The following is a 22,362-nucleotide window of genomic DNA, read 5'->3' on the forward strand; positions in this document are numbered from 1 at the left end:
TGACATTAGATCATAAACTGGAAAATCTCGGGAATAACCTGTGTTTGTCAGCTCTCCTCTGCAGCTGCCCGCCATTTTCATGTAAAACAAAAGTAACAAGTGACGAGGCTATTTAAATTTTAGTGATGCTAAATGCATTATTTAATTAAAAAAAGGATGCGTAGCCCTCTAATAGACTGAGCTACTGGTGGTTTGAGGTGGCCTGACTTTAGTGTGTGGTGCCTTGGCCACCCCTTGGCTCCGCCCCTGGCTGTAAAATAAATTTAGTTCAGTAAAATACAATGTAGCGGCATAAAATAGAAATACTCAAGTTAATACTCAACATTGTACGTACAATAAGTGTAGTACCTGATTGAACTCACTTTCAGTGTAAAAAATATGCATGTATATGATGGATGGTTAATTGCCTTTGAATAAAATGATCAAATCTAAATTTGCATGTATTATGTGACGGTGCGCGCGCTGCAGATAGATGTTAATAGCGAAGCCAATGAGAGTAAAGGGGGTTTCCCCACCCTTCCTCTACGCCAGAGAGAGGCTGCCGTCCACCACCGGCATTCCCAGTATGCACCGCGGACAGAGCAGCAAAAAATAGTCCATTAACGAAAGGCTGAGAAAAGGGAAGTAGAAAAGGGTAGCTCGCAAGCTAAATCCACGAGTTTAATTGTATTTAACGTTACCAGAATTGCTAACATGGCTGACAACGAGAAACTGGACAACCAGCGGCTGAAGAATTTCAAGAATAAGGGCCGTGATTTGGAGGTAAAAGTTATGCAGATTGGTGTCGAGGATGTCCTCTTTTCCGCGGCGCCGCCGTTATGTTCACGGCCAGCTTCGCCTACTGGCTTCCTTGTGACGTCGTTTCTAATTTCCACCATCGGGAACTTTGGACCCAAAGCCTCGGCCAGGGCCTTCACAGATCACCAGTTTTATATTGCTGGCATTGGCTTTGCGATTCTCCTTTGGGTTTCGCTGGTTTTGTTACACCATGAGACCGCGTTGGTTATAAAACATGTCGGAAAAGCTAGTCAGACTTCATCGCCTGCGCTGGATGTGCTCTGCTAGCTTGCTGCTAGCCAGGCCCACGGGGGACATGCTAGCTTAACTGAAGCATATTTAGCTCGACGAGTTAGTTAGTGAAAACGTTTAATGTATGTGTAAAAGTTCATGTAATTGACCTTCATGTTGCCCTAGGGAAATATTTGCTTGGTGGTCAAGCTAATGCAGCAGCAGATTAGCATTATTTTGATGCTGCAGTTAGCTAACCTGCTTGCTAGCTTGTTTGCTAGTCACTGTTAAGCTCCGTGGTTGGTAGTGCTGGTGGCCGCAGTTCCACCCATCCCCCGTCTTTATCACCAAAAACAATGGCGGAAACCAGTTAGCCTCTTAGCCGGCCAGTTGCCAATGTCTTGTAAATTGTCGTTTAATGTTAAAAAAATGTTCCGCGGTTTACTGAAGTTACATTTGGTTAGAAAGCAAGGTTAACACGTCCACCATCACCGTCTAGTTAACACGATCACATGACTGATCGATCAGAGCTACACGTTAGCTAACCTTGGATCATAAGTTACCAGTTGACATAACTGTTACTGTCAGCTAAGCACGCCTGTGGTTCATTTACCTTATGGGATGGTGTTGTTGTCAGACGTGCTCTCTTTAGATGTTTATGCGAAGGATATACTCACATCCTGTGTACTTTCTGTCGCTTGCAACCTGTTAATAACTTCAGTTATCATCATGATGGAGGTTTGTCAGTGACGAACTCAAGTATTTCCATCAAACATCTACTTTAACTGCGACGTAACCAATACCCTTCAGTTCACAAAGTATATAGCAAACCTAATACCATTAGCCAGTTTATTAGGTTCATTTAGCTCAGAGTAGTGCAGTCTAATACACTCTACTGTCTCTAATGAGGACCAAAATTCAGGATTGGCACCTTGATAACAATTAAAACATAAGGTGAACACTGTAACCGTCATGATGGTAGGATTTAGAACAAGACTGTATTAGTTTTGGCTAAATGAGCCTAATAAATTGGAAACTGAGTGTGTTTCATTGCTGCAACTGTTGTACGGTTTGTATGGGCAAGACCATGAATAAAAATACAATGTGTATCAAAGAATATGGGGGACAGCTGTCTTGTTAAGGCACATAAAATGGTCTTATGGCAACTTAAACTGAGTCATAGTAGGTCAGAATCGTGCCAAGTGTGTTTGGGTGCTGGCATATGCAACGTGTGGACTGTTGACCTAATACTCCAAGCATGACTTCTACTGCTGATCAGCTCTGGTCACACAAACACGGATGCTGATCTCACACTGGCCAAATTTAATGTGTTGCTCTCTTGTGCAAAGGCATGTTGTGATTAAAGTTCATTGTTGAATAATGTTAATGCTCTATCTCTCTGACAGACTATGAGAAGACAGAGGACTGAGGTAGTGGTGGAACTCAGAAAGGTAAATTCATTTGTGTTATCAACTTCAAACTCCTAATAACTTTCAGTAACTACAACTAGCAGTGACTTTTACAAAGAAATTCAACTCTGGCACAGTGCATTATCGAAGTAATGCGCTGAAAGATGCTTTTCCATGTTGTCATGAGTTTTAGGTGGAATGTACATGAAGTGATATATCTGTTTCCTCCACTACAGAACAAAAGAGATGAGCACCTTCTGAAGAGGAGAAATGTGCCCCATGAGGACATCTGTGAGGACTCTGATGTTGATGGAGATTTCAGATCGGTACGGTTGTACATCTTCCACTCAGTGAAGCTTAAAGCTCAGCAGTAAAAATCGCAGTCAGTCCTTCATGCGTACAGTGTTAGCACATGTCACACCTACATTCTTTAGGCTATCAACCACATATAACAATACCATCATCACAACGGGGCTCTACATTTGGTGGCATTGGTGGATCAAAATGGCCACTCAGCATTTCAGAAATTCAATCACCGTAACTGCCTAGTAGTATTGAGAGGTCTGATTCAAAACGGGCTGTTTAGTTATATATCAACAATGACATGCTGCTCTGATTCAATGCAAGACTTGAGAGAGGCTTTTGTAGAAAAGTGTGCTGGCGACTCTAGTTTACTACTTCACAAACCAATGACCGCTGTACAGCTGCTTTCAGTCGGACTAAAATAGCACATTGATCGTCTTGTATTGTTGCCTTGAAGATGATTTGTTATTTCAAACTCAAAAATATATATACATATATATTCCCTTTTCTAATACATCAAATGTTTCCCAAGTCCTCACTTTCCCTCGCCTTTCTTTTTATTTTTCTGCTGTTGTCTGAGTTCTTGTCACCACTGTTTGTAATTTCCCTAAGTTACAGATGTCTCTTTAAGCTTCCACTACAGCCGTGGAATGTAAATACACAAATATAAATCTGCTGCAGAGCATATTTGTATGCAGGGTTGTGCTTGAATGTTCTTTCTTTTTTCTCGTTTGTCTTTTGTTGTAAGTCTATCGAGCCCCCTTTCTATGAGTGTGCACAGGCAATCAGCTGCAACTGCTGTCTGTCTGAGGCATCGGCCAACTTAAATTAATAGGGCCGCAGTCAAGGTCAGGGCTTGCTTGAAAGTGATACTCCGATGCTGCCTACACTGGGCTCTAAACTCTATGCAGACCAGTGCTTCTTAAACTTTTCTGGCACACCCCCTACTGAAACTGAAAAAGTTCATACCTCACCCCCCAACTTACCTCATAATTTTTATTGATCATTAACAATGATGGGGGAAGCAATGAATAAAGCATTCACATTGAATTTTAGTGAAATAAAAGTCAGCACAATGGCATTATCAAACTCATGTTTATTTTCCCTATTATACCTGTTATACCCCACCCCCTGTGGTGGCTGTATGCCCACAGTCTGAGAACCACTGCTGTAGAGGGTGTCAGGTGAGCTTGCCAATTGGCAAATTATCATGTTGAATGCTGGCCTGCACGTCAAGCCTGCTGACTGTTACACCACAACACCACATTAGGTCAAGTGAAAATGCAAGTCACTACATTGTTCCAATGGCATTTCCCAATCAACAGCCTCCGCTCACTGTTCTCAGTGGTACTCTGGCTACTTTCCTTCCTGCTTTTTCAACTTCACATACAAAAGAAATTTTGAGAGTTACTGTTTTTAATACTAAGCAAGAAGCTGACAGATATCTGCTCACCAGTGTTTGGTGCTGCCAGGATTTGCATCTTCAGAGTGTTCAAATTGATTATGGCATCTTTTTTTCTTGCCAAACCACCAGTTTACTATTTTATCTACTACTGATGATCTTGTAACTATTGACATTACATACGATGTTACAAATGTATGACTTTCCAAAATTTTTCTCTTTCAGCAAAACACCTCCCTTGAAGCAATAGTACAAGTAAGTAGTATGTTTTATTTATTTTTCTTCATCATTTATCCCGTCTTATGGGCGCTGTTCAGCTGTATTGACACATCGACTGCTACCCTGAACTTTTCTGGACATTACCCTGGTAAGCTGCACGTGTGAACACAAATGTCTGAATCAGCTGACCTGGACATTAACTGGACTTAACTTGACCAGCTCCTGGGTACAAAGTTTGGATAATGTCCGATTGAGCAGGTGTGAGTAGAGCAGGCGATTGTCCTGAGAATTCACAGCGAGCGAGTGGTCGTGTGGATGACGTTGCATGGAGTGTAGCTGCGTCATCCTCTTTTCTACTTACCGGTATACTGCTTTCCACTCTTTCGTTGATATTGCGGATATGTCCAAATGTGTTTATTATTGATCTCAACACAAAAACATTCACCATTACGGGTTAGTCCTCCTGCATGCTCTGTTCTAGCACCACCCATTGCCTAAACCCAACAGAGTATTTCCAGTAGGTGAGAACTGGCTGTCAATTTCCTGTTATGTGTGAAAGGCCAACTCTGGATAATATCCAGGCCTGTTTACATAATTTCTCTCTTAACAGGGTGCAAAGTCCATACCAAATGATACACTGAAACTAGTTTGTTTGATTCTCCACTGTGCTAACCCCTATTTTGCCAAGGACTTTACACCTACTAAGGGCTAGTATAAAATTTAAGTTGTAACTTATGGCTATATTTGAACTACTTAAGGTGGTGCAACCCTTAAAATGGTAATAGCATGTAAACTCTACCCTAAGTTAGAAATTACATTCAAACTAGGCTTCGTTTGAACTTATGAATATAATGTTTCCGGTGTATTCTCAGGACATTGTCCAGAGTTCATATGAGAAAACGTCTTGTGATGTGGATTAGAATTTAATGTCCTCCAAACTAAACTCAATGCTTAATAGGGCTGTGAATATTCTAACTTCGAATTTGTATTCAAATTGTAAAAAAAAAAAAAATACACACATTCAAGGGTCAAAATTAGTATCTAATTGTGGAGGAAAAAAGCAGCAGCACTGCGGTGGATGGACAGGAGCCACAAGACCAGAGTTTTGGTTGTCTAGTAATTAACGTTTTTTTTGTTAGTTGTTTTCAACCGGGAAAGTCTGTTTAAGGCGCACCATATTTAAAGAAAAAATAATTCCTGAGTTACATGTGTATTACAGCTCAATACAGTTTGGCTGCTTCTCTGATGCCCTCCCTCTCTCTTTTTCTCTTCTCCCAATTTGGTGAACTAAGTTTATTTCAACCAATCCAGAGTCATTGATGACTGTTTGATGATTGAAAAGGACAAACCAAGAAGTGTGTTTGACAATTATAGAATTACTGTTTCTGTGAATGGAGTCTGGTGCGCAAACGCCCAGAGGGATTAAATTGCAGCCCATTTTGTGGCTGAGACTGCAGCGCTCTCGCTCAATATTGATAAAAGCTTCAAAAATTGTTGTCCTCATCAGTCACTTGGACACAAAAGCATGAAAGTTGGGTCCATAATCAGATGATAACACATATAGGACATTATTTTGTTTGTAGGAATGTACATCTTTTAAATGAAAAATTACAAAAATAGATATTTCAGTGGTTTGAATCTGTAAGAATATTCAGATGCCATTTTTGGCAAATTTTGACAGCCCTGATGTATGAGCATTACATTGTAATACAATGTAAATAGGAAGCTGGAAGTTAAATAAAAAACAAAGCAAAACATTTGTTTACATCTGCTTGACGGCATACAGATTCTAGGGATTTTATTTTTTTAAATGTTGTGTATGACTTGTCGTTTTAGAATGCCACCAGTGATAACCAGGGCGTTCAGCTGAGTGCTGTCCAGGCTGCCAGGTAACACACATGCTGACAGTCTTTGACTCTTGATGATCATGTCATGTTTATACCAGCAGTTGACCAATAATTGAATATTGTTCGTCCATGTGTAATCATTTAGCGTCACTTTTCTCATGTTGTGATATTCATTCACCGTTCCAGTTGTCTAGAGGTGCTTTCACACCTAACTTGTTAAGTTTCGTTCATTTGAGCTGGTGTGCAAGCTGTCAGTCAAACTCTGGTATGGACTAAAAAAGTCCAGTCAGATGCTGGTGCAGTTCATTTGTGGTGTGAAAGCAAAGTGGACCGACTGCAGGATTTTATGATGCCGATTTTAGCATGAAGTCAAAAACGCTACGACTGAATTTATCTGCTGAACATAAACTGTCATGGAGTCTTATTTTATAAGCGATCAGTATAATCTGAAATAAACTGATCTACAGATGTGAAAATGATCAAGATGAAGTGATGAAATCTGCCATAGCCTCAAACTTTCAATACGTTAGAGGGTATTTGTAAAGAATTATTCCTGCAACATCACAGAACTTACTTGAACTCAGTGACTGTAAATGTTACTGTTTGACACGTGAAATGGTTAATATTGTTACACATTGATATGAAGACCATGCTGTCACGTTTATCATGATGTTGCTATTTCCCATGCTACCCAAACTCAGTTCTTGCTGTGAATAAACTATTGATGTTTTATCTTATTGAAGTTTTGTTTACTCTATAACAGTAACAGGTTAAATGTCATCCAGATTCACATCTGGTAACAAGTGCATGTGCAAGCCAGAGATTCTGATTAAAATTGACAGGTTCTTGCAAAATACAGTCTCAGTGCGGAAATTACGGTGAGTGTTTTTCCAGCTTGGTTAGACAGCTGTGATTTACAGTAAGTCAGTCCCAGTCAATAATCAACGTAGATTGTAAATGGCAATGCAGCTCAGAAGTGCAGACCTCCAAAAATTGGGTCAGGTGCAGCAATAAGGTAGCTGAATTCATGAAAGGATTTCAGGATTATTTTTATTTGTTTGCCTTTCGTTCGTTTTTTTCCATTGAAGTCTACCCTGCAGCTATATCTAAAGATGCCTTCACACTGTGCCTGATGTTGAGAAATATTGATGTTGGGTCAAATGCATGTTGAAGTCTCTTGTTTTTACAGTCACTGAGATTGTGTTTGACTTACAATGTGTACAAGGTAAACATTCTTTAGCTCTTTTGCCCTGTATGTAATTGGTTCGTCTTGTTGGTATGTGTCAGTAAAGTTATGCCAGAATGTGTGTATGAGTAATGTTCTTTGTTTCCTCTTTGTTTTTGTAGGAAGTTGTTGTCCAGTGACCGTAACCCTCCCATAGATGACCTGATTAAGTCTGGGATCCTTCCTATACTGGTCCACTGCCTGGACAGAGATGACAAGTAAGCAGGCTGTAATTCTGTTTGTCTGCATGTAGCAGTGAATCATGCTTTTTCATGTTGATAGTTATAGTACATGCTAGCCCTTTTTTTCTGATCTTGTTGAGTTTATGTACACTTCAAAGTTATGCAAATGAGCCAGCAGAGTTTAGCCCAGCCTACATCTGAACAGTGTTGCAGTTATGTAAATGTGTTCTAGTTTTCACCTTCCAGGAATGGCAATATAAATGGAAATATAAATGACTCATCAGCGCACTTTTGTTGTTTAAGGCCCTTGCCCAGTCACTCACTTTTACTGCTGCCTTCAGAGATGAAAGTTCCATCACCACAACAGATTTCTGTCAGTTGGCATCCAAAGAGGCCACATATCAATCTGAAACTGGTTGTCTGGGCCACCGGGGGTTTTCCCAGTGGGATTTTTGTCAATTAGGGGTGATGCAACACAAAATATACGTGTATTTTCTAATAACCCCAGCCTCCATTTAAAATGAAAATAACCAAGTACTGTGTCTCTCAGTCAGTGTTGCAATTGGCGCCAGTCCCATGTTTCCTGGAAGATTTCTGCAAATGGGAGAAATTCTGGTCAAACATCAACTGTTTTTAAGGACCCTATTTTCCCATGTTTTTCTGTATTCAAGTGACAGATGGAGACAACAGTTTCTGAAATTTGTCCAGTATTAAATGGGCTGCAGTGTAATCTGTCCAAGAATTTGCATACTGTCAAAGTACATGCGCTAAAAGTGGATGCCACTGACATGCTCAGATTGTTATTCTAAGTGTGTGACAACATTACTGACACTTCAGTAGACTCAAGCTGTGTGCAACATGTTTAACTTTTCATGAACTTGATGCACTAGTCAATGTCATTTTTCGTGAACCAACCAATCACAGCCTGGATCTGGTGGGACATAGGTTTATGTGCTACAGCAAACTGTTGAAATGTTGAATTCATTCTTATCCATGAATGGTTATAATTCATTAATCTAACTAATTGGAGACTAACCACCATTGTTGGCTATTTTTCTTGCACCAAGATTTAATGAAGCAACAAAATCATCGTTGGGTTGTTATGGGATTTAGAAATCGACACACACTCTACTAATGTAGCGCTTCATTTTTGATGATCTTAAACCACGCTGGTTTCACTACACTGCATGTACTACAGGTTTCTTGCCTTGTTCAGCCCCCCATGATATATGCTGAAAGCAGCAGTGAGTGAAGTCGTCTCTGTCGCCCCAGAACTCGAGATAGCCTCTTCATCAATCATAGCCTATATTTCTTGCTTGACCATAATAATCTCAAATGCCCAATCTGTTGACGAGAATGCTGATGATGTGAGTTTAGCACCACATGTCCATTTCAGATGGCTATAATATTATGTTTTGTTTTTGTTTTTGTGTTTTGCTAAGCTATAAGAGACTCGTTTAGAACAAAATCATTGTTTGGTGTTATGAAATAGTTATGCAGATGATTGATAATTTGTCTAGCCTTGCACGAAAGTATTATCATTTCATAGATTGACAACAGTATTCAAATTACAAAAGATAGCTAGCTCAAAAGCTACCTTAAAATATGACTGGTCTCAAGTATTTAAAGTTTATGTTACAGCCTTCTTACAGCGTGTTGACTACATTAGAAGAACAGTAGCAATGGTTGTGTGTGGGCTGCTGCTGAAAGCTCATAATTTTACATATTGTGCTATTTCTTCAGCACATGTTGGGCCAATGTTGGGAACTCTAAAGTTGTTTTCTAAATTATAGATGGGAAATATGACTTGGCTTGCTTTTTTGCTTTAAACCCTTCATCCAAATCTCACCCTCTACAGCCCATCTCTCCAGTTTGAGGCAGCCTGGGCTCTAACCAACATAGCGTCTGGTACCTCAGAGCAGACCCAAGCTGTGGTCCAGTCCAGTAAGTGCCATTGTATCACAGTGCCTTTTCTTCTGTCTTTCGCTTGTTGTTTCTATTTCAGTCTTCAGATTTTGACTGCTCCGCTGCTGATTTTGTTAGTCGGGCGCACAGTTCTGTGCTGGAATATAAACCTGTCATATTTTTCATCAGGCAAACTGTAATGGAATGGCAAAAACTACACATTTACTCTGTTTGCAGACATAACCTTTGCAAAATGCTGATTGTTTTCAATGTGCTACACCTCCTGTATTCACAGACTTATTTTCTTATTTCAATACTTAATAAACAGTATATTCACATTTATGTCACCTTGTCAAGTGATGACACTTTGTAGTTGAAAGGACCTCACAAATGCACAGTGGCAAATTTCACAAGAATGACAATGGAAATGTGTCTGTAGTTCATACACTGTTAGTGTTTACCTGAATTATTTGAACAGTCATAAGTACTTTTCTCAGTTTTTACCATGCAAACAAAGGTATTATGAAATTATGTCTTACGGGTGTTGTGTTAAGAAAATTAGAAAAAACCCAGCCTATTATATAGCATGGCTTTGTATTTTGTAAAACAATTGCAATGAGGTTCCTTTGTAACACTGGGTTTATTCATTCTTTTGTAGTCGTCAAAATAATCTATGTGACATTTTTGTAATAGTGCTGCCTTCTTCACCATCTTGATTTCTGTTTTGTCACAAGAATGCATGACACACATTCAGTTGAATGAGGCAATTGAAATATGTAAATCATAATGTCAGCATAATCTGTGACTAATTATCCCGTCTTAATGACAGAGTTTAAGTATTCTGTCCTTGAATTAGCATATTGCCATGTCCTGAACTTTCCCTGGTCAAACTTCTTCAAAAAATCTGTATTTGTTGGGGCAAGAAAATGTTCTCCCTCTTCATCTTTTTTGTGTTCATTCAATATGTGTGATCAGGTGATTAACATTGTATTAGAAATAATGACTGTATCTCTTACCAGAGCTGTTTATATATTCTGTCAGGAACATGGTGTTGTACATAAATTAAAGCAACACATGACATCACGAGATGTCTTTGTACATGATTTGCACTGATCTGTTTCTTTTGTGTAGATGCTGTGCCGCTGTTTCTGAGGCTGCTTAACTCCTCTCACCAGAATGTGTGCGAACAGGCTGTCTGGGCCCTGGGCAATATCATCGGTGAGTCGCTGTTGGCGCGAACATTAGAACATTGGCAGTAAATACAGTCAGTCCAGAGAAGACATGCGCTTCATCTGTGTGTGTTCTCCAGGTGATGGCCCTCAGTGCAGAGACTATGTCATCAGCTTGGGTGTGGTCAAGCCCCTGCTGTCTTTCATCAGTCCCTCCATTCCCATCACCTTCCTCCGCAATGTCACCTGGGTCATGGTCAATTTGTGCCGCCACAAGGACCCTCCACCACCCATGGAGACGATCCAGGAGGTGTGTATGTGTGTAGAGGAGGAGAGAATGAGTGAGCAGTACACATGCCAGATTGCTGGGTAACAGGAAAGGCATTGTTTAAGTGCTAACGAGTGGGAAGCCAGTAAGGGATTACACATGCAGTCTTCTTTGGTTTATACATTTTCTGAGGAAAGATATTTAGACTTGTACATTCAGAAGGTCAAACATGTCTTTTTATTCTTGTATGAAGCTTGCAAATGTACAAGCGTGTTGAAAAGGCTACGATCAGGTCAAACGATAAGAGAGGATGCTACAAGCTTGCAGCTAGAACGTTTTCGATTATAGGGAAAATGTTTTGATGTAATTGTTTGGCTCTTACTCAGCTCATTGAGGTCACGTCAAAACCAACGGTTTATTGGATGTTTGATCGAAACAGGTGTCTTTTACAGGATAAAATATTTGTGACCTTGGACAGTGTGTAGGATCTCCTCCTGCCTTCAGGCCTGAAGTGAATGTGAAAGAAAGCTGGTTTACAGGATGTGTCATAAACTACAGAAATGGTTACCAGAGGAGAATCTTACCTTGGAAAATTATTCATTTTTGGGTTCTGACTGCTGCTGTGAATGCTTATCAGTGCTGCATATATCCTAAAATCTAAGGTGTGCATGTGTATTGCAGAGTACATGGTCAAGCAGAATCTCCACTATCATTAAGCCTTTGTAGATCACATAGGAACACTATTATTGTTTTTGTCATTTTTCCCCACCTAATGATTCCAACTGTCTTTTCTTTTCAATTCTTTCCTCAGATCCTCCCAGCTCTGTGCGTGCTTATCCACCACACTGATGTCAGTGTGAGTAGAATGAATTTTTCCCTCAGCTTTTTAAGCAGGCTGTGGTGCCTTGACCTCACTTAACTATATTACCACAGTATATATTCCTGTTAAATTAGAACTATCTTAAGTTGTACAGGAAGAATGTGTTCATTTGTTTTTCTTCTTCTATGCCTCCAGATCTTGGTAGACACAGTGTGGGCTCTGTCTTATCTGACAGATGCTGGGAACGAGCAGATCCAAATGGTCATCGACTCGGGCATCGTCCCCCATCTGGTGCCTCTCCTCAGTCACCAGGAGGTCAAAGTTCAGGTATGAAGGGCTGGCAGGCATGACTGATTACTCTTAAGACTAAATTGATAAAAAGTCTGTCATGGAGAGACACTAGAGATCACTATGTTTATGATTAAATCAATAAATAAAATGTATTATTCTATTATTTACACTCCCTCTCGGCATCCAGACCGCTGCCCTAAGGGCTGTTGGGAACATAGTGACTGGCACAGATGAACAGACCCAGGTGGTGCTCAACTGTGATGCTCTCAGCCACTTTCCTGCACTCCTCACACACCCAAAGGAGAAAATCAACAAGGTAATAATACATTCTCTACTCTCTCCCTGTTGCTCCTAAACTACTGCAGGATGTGTTTTCTGGAAGTGATGAAATCAGAGACTTGGTGCTTGTATGAATGCTGTGTGAAAGGTATAGACAGGATAAGTGGCTACTTGCAGCAGTTCACAACATGGAGAATCGCGAGGATGAAGAGGACGAAGAGGACCCCCGTGCTGGCTAGGTGTAGTTAGTGAGACAGATTAGTGGGGTTGGGGAGGAGGGTTGCCTGTGTGCATGTGATTTGAATGTGTGATACCATGGGTTGGTGGCCAGAGGGTGCTGAAGACCATGTGTCTCTGCTGATATCGGAGTGCATCTGAGACCAGTCACTTAAACACGAGGCCCCCTTTTGTGACCTGGTTGATGATTAGAGCCTCAGCACCACCCTCGCCCCACTCACAGTGCTCTGTCTCGACCAGAGGTCAAACGCTCAGACAGGACCTCTGGATTCTGATCCAGTTCAGACAGAAAAACTCAATTTTGACAAATGTTTTAGCCCTCAAGAAAGACGGATGGCGCAGTCTGTTATGTTTCATTCAAATCATAGTCTTTAGCAGACAACTTCTCCGACAAGTTCCTCCTCTCTTGAAGGTGTGACAAGTAAAATCACCTTGCTTGTAATACCTTACTTGCTTGGAATAAAACCTGCATACACATAAAACTCTATGGCTCGACTGTCAATTTCCACAGTAGAGAGCGGTCAGTGACGCTTGTACTTATGCTTTCTATCCTGTAGGAGGCAGTGTGGTTCCTGTCCAACATCACAGCAGGCAACCAGCAGCAGGTGCAGGCCGTCATTGACGCCATGCTAGTTCCCATGATCATTCACCTGCTCGACAAGGTGTGCATCCATCTCTCTTTGTAAACTGTGTCAACTGTGAGTATTTTTAGAGCATATGGGGAAAATCTGTATTGCTCTCTTTCAATGCATATTTGTTTCTTTAGGGTGACTTTGGCACTCAGAAGGAGGCAGCCTGGGCCATCAGCAACCTAACAATAAGTGGGAGAAAAGATCAGGTAAGAATCTTCTAAAATACATGACTTTGTACTCACTCACCTACTGTGCCAGCTTTGGGCTAATTTTTGTACCTACCCTTTAGAAAACGATTTAATTTTGCATACAAAATCAAATTTTAAATTTTTGATGACGGCCAAGTTAGCAGGTGTCATTTTTTGAGAATGAAATTGAGTCATGAAAAAAGAGAACTATGACGAGAAGTCTTGAAAAATTGTGAAGGAATAGGGTGTGAAATATGGTTTTATATAAGCTTAACATTGCTAACATGCCAGATTACTGATGCTCCTTCTTGTCTCTTTGCTTGCCTACAGGTGGCGCACTTGATTGAGAAGCAAGTGATCCCTCCTTTCTGCAACCTGCTGACTGTGAAGGATGCCCAGGTCGTTCAGGTTGTTCTTGATGGCCTCAGCAATATCCTGAAGATGGCAGATGATGAGGCTGAAACGATTGCTAACCTTATTGAGGAATGTGGAGGTAAGTTCCACCTGCACAATCAAGGTTTTACCATGTTTGTATTCATTAACATTAGGCAAAGATGTTCAGTTGACAATTTGTTGTGTTTTGTTCCTCAGGTTTGGAAAAAGTGGAGCAACTGCAGAATCACGAAAATGAAGATATCTACAAATTGGCATATGAAATTATTGATCAGTTCTTCTCATCTGATGATGTAAGTGAATGCAGTTCTTCATTGATTTTGTAACTACAGTTTAAAGTATATCCTTTTTTCCTCTCAGTTGTGTGTTTCTGTTGGCCCTTTCAGTAGTATTGCTGTATTGTAAAGTTGAAAGTTTGGACTGATATCACACTTCAGTGTTTAGTTAACGCCCTCTTGCTTCGTCTTTTCATCCAGATTGATGAAGACACCAGCCTGGTCCCAGAGGCCATCCAGGGCGGAACTTACGGCTTTAACTCAGCCAACGTGCCAGCCGAGGGATTCCAGTTCTAGACGGCATCTGGGGTATTCTGGAGTTTTGTTCGATGCAGCACTCTGTTCAACATAAAAAAATTAGGAGAGAAAGAGCGAGAGAGAGCGAGAGTGTGAGAAATTTGATCCATTGTGCTTGGCTCGTGGGATCCATGGCTGCATCTTATCTGAGAGAAAAATGTGTGGATTTCATTTGGCATTCCAGGGGAACCAGCCCAAATGAAGTTTGAGATGGCGAGTGGGTGCGAGTGAGAATGAGTGGCTACATGTTGCAAAAAAGCGAAACATCTACATCGAATGCGTTGAGAGACATGCCGACATAACTTCTGTGTTATTGGAGCTGTCGTCTTCGGAAAACTACTTCAAATGACAACAAAAAAAACTCGATGTCTGCCCGGGAAGAACCATGGACGTCCAAAAATAAGAAATCAAGAGATCTTGAAATATTTCACACAACAAAATGTAGAAGTGAATATAACTTTAATTATGAACTGAGATGAACCACGAACCATCACAATCCTGCGGTCCTCCGACTAGAGAGGGCGCCACCATTGATGTGCCCCTCCCCCAATCGGCCACGCTATCAGACATGTGTGTGAATGGACCCATTGTGTATGAATGTCTGGACTCAGTGCTGAGGAGCCAGGTTCATCTCCTCCAACGAAACGCCCACAACAGGGCACCATCCTCTCCCCCTGGTGGGCGGGGCCAGGAGTCCGGCGGCGCGTGTCGCATGTGCGAGAGAATGGACGGATGAGTTGTGTGTGCTTGGCTGCGTGCGTGACTGGGAGTATGCAAGACTGGGTGAGAACGCATGCAGAGAAGGGGAAAAAATACAAATACAACATCTGAAGAGAAACAAAATTGAGAAACGCAACAATGAGGTTAGCAAAGGTTTCAGGAAAGAAATTCTGCCTTTGAAAGAGAGGCTGATCCTCAAATCCTTGAAAGGAAGAACTTTGGATATGAGAAAAAAAATCGTCATCACAAGGATTCTTTTTTGTTTTGAATTATTGTTAAGTTAGTATTAATTGACACTGGACAATGCTATTGGCAGGTGTGGAGCAACAGTGCATTGTATTAAGATGCATTTGGTGGCTTTTGGGCTTTTCTTTTTGCCTCCAGTGTGTTCCTTTTTATGATATTTTTTTTTTATTTTCAGCTTTTAGTTTCATTGCTTCTGTAAAGGTGATTGACGACGATCGTATTCCACCCTCACACCAGAACCCTAACGTACGCACCAGACATGGGCTTGATGCTGTGAAATTCTGACACCATCAGTATAGTCAACCAAATGACCTGTTCCCCTTGTGACATTTATTTTTCCTTCAGTTTTCAGCAAAATCACTGCTTTGCAGTATTGTTGCCATAGCTTTGACTTACCACCAAGGGAGAAGAGAACAATGGCCATTTCATGTAGGATTGTGAATCATAACCTTTGCATGTACTAAACTATAGCACAGTTATTTTTTAGGGTATTTTAGTTTCCTTAGGCTGTGGATACAGTGTAATTTTCATTTTAAGTAAAACTGTGCTTAAATGTTACATGTTTCCCCTCCCCTTACCCCTCACTAGTGTCCGATTTGCTAAATAATCTACGGTTTTGCACATGTTCTGCAAAGTGAGGCCTGAAGTCTTTCTGAAGGTGTGTTGGTCAGTTTCATAGGTTTTGACCTGCCAACAGCCTCAACAATATGCATCACTCAACCACAGTCTTTGTTGTCTTTCTAGAGTAATCCAATGATGCTTTTTAGTGATATTTGAGAAAATAATGACTTTATTTCAGGAGCAGAAGTAACGAATCTGCTAATGTATCTCAGCTAGACTTTTCTCAAGGTCAAAGGGTATCCCACATTTCAGACTGGAGTTGTCCTAAGTGGTTTCTCCTGAATTATAAATAAACCCATGAACAAGTTTGCTGTACCTTTAGTACTTTGCAGAGTCCTTCGCCCCATACTCTTCTTTCCTCTGATACCACCCAGGTGTACAAGCTTACCCTTGCTTACCCTTACCCATTTTTTTGTGTTAACTTCAAACACTGTAGTAAATGATTACACATTGTGCTCATACACCTTCTGTTGAACATAGGGTTATTTTTTTTGCAGCATTCCTTGTTAGCAAACATGTGGTTTCAAATCTAAAATTATGACATGGAAGAAAAAAAGGTGGTTTGCCCATATACCTTTTTGGGAGATAGGCTACAGGATAGGTTGTCTTCGAGAAAAATAAATAGTGAAACCCAAACCGGGAGATTGCGTGTGTGTGTGGTCTGTTGTGAAGAAGTGTTGTGATTAATCATTTGGCATTTATTTGCTTTTTTCCTCTTTAGTCTACAACAGCCAGATGCCTTCGTTTCTCTCAACCGCTGAGCTTGAATTCAAATCGAGAAAAGGTGGACCCTGATTGGCCAGAGAGACCGTTTATCCGCATGCGTACTAGGGGAATTATGAATGGTGCGTTCAAAATTATCGGAAAACTCATATGCATCCGCACGATAAACATCCACTGGAGCCACTTATTTATTTCCTAGTTGAAATAACGAGAAAAAGGCAGACCGTTACATAGGTGAGGTAAATGTGTCCACATTTTCTTTATTCTGCGTACAAAAGCAAAAGTGTAAAAACACCATAAAACATTTTTAGTACTTTTTACAACAGCATTTGAACGCGCTGCAGAAATGTATGCTCTCCATTTTCCACCGGCTGCTGCAGTGGGAATGTACTTAGAGCACATGAAGGCAGCACAACAAGGAACAGGAAATGAAACGTCTGTTGTGGACAAACACTTTGCTCCGAACAGACGGTGAGTTTCTGACCAGAGACTTCTCGTTCTAAGCGTCTTTTTTAAAGTGTGTACGTTGCGTCTAAGCGAAAGGGGTATAACGTTAGAGCTCGCTGAGGAAGTAGCCACGACAGCTGTTATGTGGCTAACGTGACGTTACAAGTATTTGGACTAATTTGTTATGTGAATGCTACATGTTTTATTTAGAGTTGACGAAACTCCGCTTCATGAACCCATAAACCGACAGTGTCTCGGCTTGTTATCCGGTGACTAACGGCGAGGTTAACGGTATTCGATTTGCTTCCTGTTATGGAGAGTCAAACTGACGCAACGGCTACCTGCAAACTTAACCTGTCCAGCCGACATCGCGAAAGATTTGACAATTCACAACTCAGAGTGAAGAAGAAACATGTCGAGCTGTAAATGCAACATTTAATATATGCGCATGCGGCTAAATCGAACTTCAAGACAAGATGAATTGATGGTATTGATCGGGCCGCAGCAGGACACCTGTTACCTGTTGGGATCTGGGCGCCTGAACGTTAATCGCTGCAGGTTGGAGATGGATCAGGTTTTAGGGACAGTTGCACAACTGAAAATCCTGTCCTCCTGACCAGTGTGTGTCTGTGCGTGTGTGTGTTGGGACTGGGTGGGTCCTGGCAGAAGGCCTCCTATTGTCACTGCTGTGCTGGCTGTAACCAGAGGAGAGAGCGCGCGCGCGCGCGCGCGCACACACACACACACCAACAACATAACTGATCCTCTAATAGGAGCTCAGCCGGTCTGTTTTCTTGTTTTTTCAGACATGCTGGTTAGACTTAGTTGAATGAGGCATTTCTTTTAGTTAAGCCTCCCAGTATTATTATACACCCACTGGCCATTTTAATAGGGACGCCTGTGTAATGCAATCCAATGCAACTGGTCTGCCATAAGGTCGACAATGGTGCTGAATAAAGGGTTTCACACAGTAATGGCACTCCCTCCTGTAGTTAATCTTTCTTTGACTTCACCCAATAATTAATTGAGAAAATATTCAGCAGATGAATCAATCATTTTGTCTGGAAAATGTCTAACAGTCGGGAAAATGCCTCTTTTTCCTCTTGTTCATTCCGACCAACAGTCCAAATCCCAGAGGTACAAAGCCAACATCAAACCAGCACACGTTCGAGAGCCGGGAACCTTCAAGTGTAGTTTAGAAAATGAATGAAACAATTATCAAAATAGTTGGTGCTCAAATTTCTGTTGATTGACTCTAAACTCAATCACATTCTGTACCAATTTTGAAGCCATCATGTTATTTTCACAGTTATAGCAAGTTATTGTATTTGGCTGAACAGGTGAAACACGTAGCTTTTCATCCATCCTGCTGTCCTGCCAGATCTTCTTCTCCCTAAAGCTTCATTCCTGAGCCTGGACTCTAGTCTCCACCATGGACAGCCTAGAGGAGGACCTGACGTGCTCCGTGTGCTACTCTCTGTTTTCTGACCCGCGAGTCCTGCCGTGCTCGCACACCTTTTGTAAGACCTGCCTGGACAACTTGCTCCAGGTGTCAGTCAACTATTCCATCTGGCGTCCGCTCCGCCTGCCGCTAAAATGCCCCAACTGTCGCAGCGTGGTGGAGCTGCCCCCGACGGGCATAGACGCCCTGCCCACCAACGTGTCTCTGCGGGCAATCATCGAGAAAGTAGGAGAGAATCACTCTGAAACATTCACCCTTTGATTACCGATCAGTCTGACACCTGCTTACTGGACCATACTGTGCTGCTTGTCTTTGTGCTCGTGCGTCTTGCGTGTCTGTTCAGTACCAGAGGGACAGCGAGCCGCGACCCCCTTCCTGTCAGGAGCACCACAGGCAGCCTCTGAACATGTACTGCATCCAGGATCGGCAGCTGATCTGCGGGCTGTGTCTGACTGTCGGGCAGCACCAGGGCCACCCCATAGATGACCTGCAGGCGGCCTTCATCAGAGAAAAACAGACCCCGTCGCAGCTGCTGGCCAGACTCTCTGAGCGTAGATGGACACAGGTGGGGAACCCTGTTAATACGACCAGTGCCTGAGTAGTGGAATATATGGCAATCTGTTCAGCTAAATATATGAATATAAATGCATGTGCCCCCTCCCAGCCAAAAACTCACCTTCCTGCTGTCTCTTGCTGTTAGGTGTGTGAGCTGGGGGAGCAGCTGGAGCAGGAGAAGGCCCGCTGCGAGGGCCTGGTGAGACAGGACCGACAGGAGGTCAGTCAGTTTTTTCAGAGGCTGGAGGTGGTGCTGGCCAGGAAGAGACAGGCCTGCCTGGAGGCCCTGGATAAAGCCGGTGCCGAGGTGTCCCGAGCCTACAACCCGCTCATCGACAGAGTAAAAGAGCTGCAGGTGTGTGGTAGTGGCTGATTTACACAGAGTCATCGTCACACATTTAGTGACCGTTTCCCATCCCTGGAGCGTGTAATCGAGATACTTTAGCACAAGAAACATTCCCTTATTTTGGGATTGCAAGCGTTTGGGTCACTGCATGGCTCAAGGCAGTTTGTATGATTTCAGCTTTGGTTGCGTGAGCGTAATGAAAATACTGTGCACAATTCAGAACAATGAACAATTCAGCACCACATCCAGTGAATTTGGATTGAGCTACTTCCAGTGGCGGACGAGAGGCGTCCATGCTTGTTTGGTTTTCAGGCACCTCTACATTATTTAGCGCACTATCGGATGTGTCCGAGCTTTCGGAAAACTCATGCGTCTCCCTGTAATTGCTAACTAGTAATTATGGAAATTCCCATATGAAACTTATGCAACATCGACGTTTATTTATGATCTTTAAAACTGGTCCGACAAACAGTTCAAAACGCAAAAATATTTTATCAAAAAGCAAATGTTTGCTAGTTTTGCTGAAGTTTAAGTTTTGTCCTTTAATTTTCTGTTGCCTGATCGCTTCAGCGCTGCTGGCGTTCCACAGCATCTGTAACAGACTTGTTTCCTGCAGGAAGAACAGCTGGACCTCGTGTCCTTGGGTTCCTCAGTAGAGGAGGAAGACTCGCCGCTGATTTTCCTGGAGAAGGTGCATTTGTTCAGAGAGAGGGTGGAGCAGTTTATTACAACCCCTCTGCCCTCAGTGATAAACCTCTCCGTCACCCCGCGGGCAGAAGAGTACCTCCAGCAGCACTGGCCTACCGTGACCATCGGGAGCCTTGAGGAAGCGCCCGTGCCGAAGGTGTGCTGCTGCAGCAGATGCGGCGTGGAAGCTGAAGCCGGGAGGGATCAGCCCGACTGCCGGGTGCAGGACCTGTGGTACGAGCTGCAGCCGACTTCCTCTGTGGTGCTGCTGGGGCTGCTGCTGCTGCTGGCGGCGCTGTGGGTCAACCCGGTCGGAGGGGCGTCACTCGGTTTCTCTCTGGTCTCCCGCTTCAGTCAGTTAGTCCACGGCCTGAGCAGCGAACTGATCACATCTGTCTGGGACACAGCGGGGTCAGCATACACAGTGATGGAGGTGGCTGTGGAAAGATGGAGCTCTCACTTCTCCTCAGTGGGCGAGAAGGCCTTCCAGCAGCTGGCTGCATTTCTCAAAACTCTGACATCGCACTGAAAGAGACCGGGCTGGTCTTAACTTTGGTTTAGAAGCTGAGAAAGTCTCTCTTCCTCCACTCTTCCTATTCCTGCACTAGAGGAGAGAATCAACCATAATATCCCATTTAAGCACCTGCTGTTTAAGATTTTGCAGGTCCTGGGTCTGTTTTAAAATATCAAGTCTGATAGTAAAAACATATTTAACAAGTCAAAACAGTGAAAATCAGATTTTGCTGTTCTTTTTAGATTCAGACCAACATTGAACCTTAGGTGATGACACTAAATAGACCACAATGCATTGCAGGTGCTTTTCTTACACTCCTTTGTTTTTGTTAATGTTTCACCACTCCCACAGTCATCCTGGAAAATGAATGATAGTTATAAAATTTAATATAACAAAAATGTAATTTAATGTAATTTAATACTGATCCCTCTATATGAGCTGCATAAGCAAACGAGATGGTCGGTGAAAAGATTATTTCCATGTAGTAACTCTTAATGTTGGTTTGTAGTTGCTTTAGATGTGTACAACTAAAAACAGTCGAAATAACTTTATCAGAAAAAATATCCTTTAAATGCATTAACCATGACATGGGGATAATGTTCATTGAAGGATTTTCTCTTTAGTTTCACCTCAGATTCCCAGGGCGTCCTGCGCAGACCTGGGCAAAAGCACAGGACATGACTCTAATTTTCTATGCCTGCAAACTGCACAGAAAAATACAGTTTGTCAAGCCTTTAAAAAAACTTGAGCCGTTTCTGTAGCTATAAATCTTTTTATATACTGAATGGTGTTATTATCATGTATGTGCCTCTTTGGGGCGTATTATTCTAGGTTATGGTCGTACTGCCTAACTCGTAAAACATTTATCATATCAAACGCCAATAAAACATTTCTGACATAGATTCAGGTTTGCAAAAAGCCACGAGGAAAGGTGTTCTGTATGGAGATATTAAACAGGTGCCTAGAGACTCTTAAATCACCTTTCCCATCACGCAGTGGGCCTTTTCGGTAGCTTTCCCGTCGTGTCAGAGAGCTCAGGACTGCAGTACAGCTGCACATGTATCTCCTTACACGAGACTGTTTACAGCATGTGGACTTTCGTGGCTGGTGAGTGGAACCAGACACAGTGGACCTGAAGTCCACGGATCATGTTGCAGTGATGCACAGCTCTGAGTGGCTCCCTTGCTGTGCCTTTAACCATCACGCCTTTACCTCGCCTCACGCAATAGCCTTATTGTTGTGGACTGTAATTCCACCAGGATCAATAGGTCTGGCTACAATGCTATTTTTACTGAGATGGTGCACTTACAATCTATTTTAAAGCTTATTATAGCCTTTGGGAAAGCTTTACCAGTGCATCCCACAAACGTTTCTTTATTTGAGTCAAGCAGACTTTAGCAGGACTGAAACACTAACATGAGTATCTATCACATGACAATAGGCTGCATTCCTACATATTATGTAGTTATGATATCACAGACAAATGGCATTTTGATTAACATGTTTGCAGTTTATAAGAAATGTTGTTGCCCAGACCTGTTTGTTGTGGTTGTATTTTTCTAATCTGTGTTTTTTTTAAGTGTCATAATAAATTTGTTCAAATACTTTTAGTTTGTTGTATACATCATTTTCAAAAGCTGCGTGTGCAGTATGAAGTGCAGTATGTGAGATCAATTAACTGATGCTTGCTAC

The 22,362-nt window shown here is 42.0% G+C and overlaps 2 protein-coding genes across 2 annotated transcripts; both read left to right on the top strand.

Annotated features, from left to right (window-relative positions):
* The first annotated feature begins 537 nt into the window (after nt 1-537).
* On the top strand, nt 538-14,497 carry kpna4 (karyopherin alpha 4 (importin alpha 3)). The gene is made up of 17 exons (XM_041940223.1): nt 538-762; nt 2,415-2,459; nt 2,654-2,743; nt 4,348-4,377; nt 6,178-6,230; nt 7,536-7,631; nt 9,454-9,539; nt 10,632-10,718; nt 10,810-10,979; nt 11,749-11,793; nt 11,953-12,084; nt 12,236-12,364; nt 13,122-13,226; nt 13,331-13,402; nt 13,715-13,877; nt 13,976-14,070; nt 14,254-14,497. The coding sequence occupies exons 1-17, from the start codon at nt 694-696 to the stop codon at nt 14,347-14,349; spliced, it is 1,563 nt and encodes a 520-aa protein (XP_041796157.1). The 5' UTR covers nt 538-693; the 3' UTR covers nt 14,350-14,497.
* Nucleotides 14,498-16,936: 2,439 nt separating this feature from the next.
* trim59 (tripartite motif containing 59) lies at nt 16,937-22,280 on the top strand. The gene is made up of 5 exons (XM_041941480.1): nt 16,937-17,130; nt 18,488-18,793; nt 18,912-19,133; nt 19,269-19,478; nt 20,086-22,280. Exons 2-5 carry the CDS (start codon nt 18,539-18,541, stop codon nt 20,683-20,685), a joined length of 1,287 nt encoding a protein of 428 aa, XP_041797414.1. The 5' UTR covers nt 16,937-17,130; nt 18,488-18,538; the 3' UTR covers nt 20,686-22,280.
* Nucleotides 22,281-22,362: the final 82 nt, after the last annotated feature.

The sequence above is a fragment of the Chelmon rostratus genome, chromosome 7 (genome assembly GCF_017976325.1).
Source record: "Chelmon rostratus isolate fCheRos1 chromosome 7, fCheRos1.pri, whole genome shotgun sequence".
NCBI classification, from domain to species: Eukaryota; Metazoa; Chordata; class Actinopteri; order Chaetodontiformes; family Chaetodontidae; genus Chelmon; species Chelmon rostratus.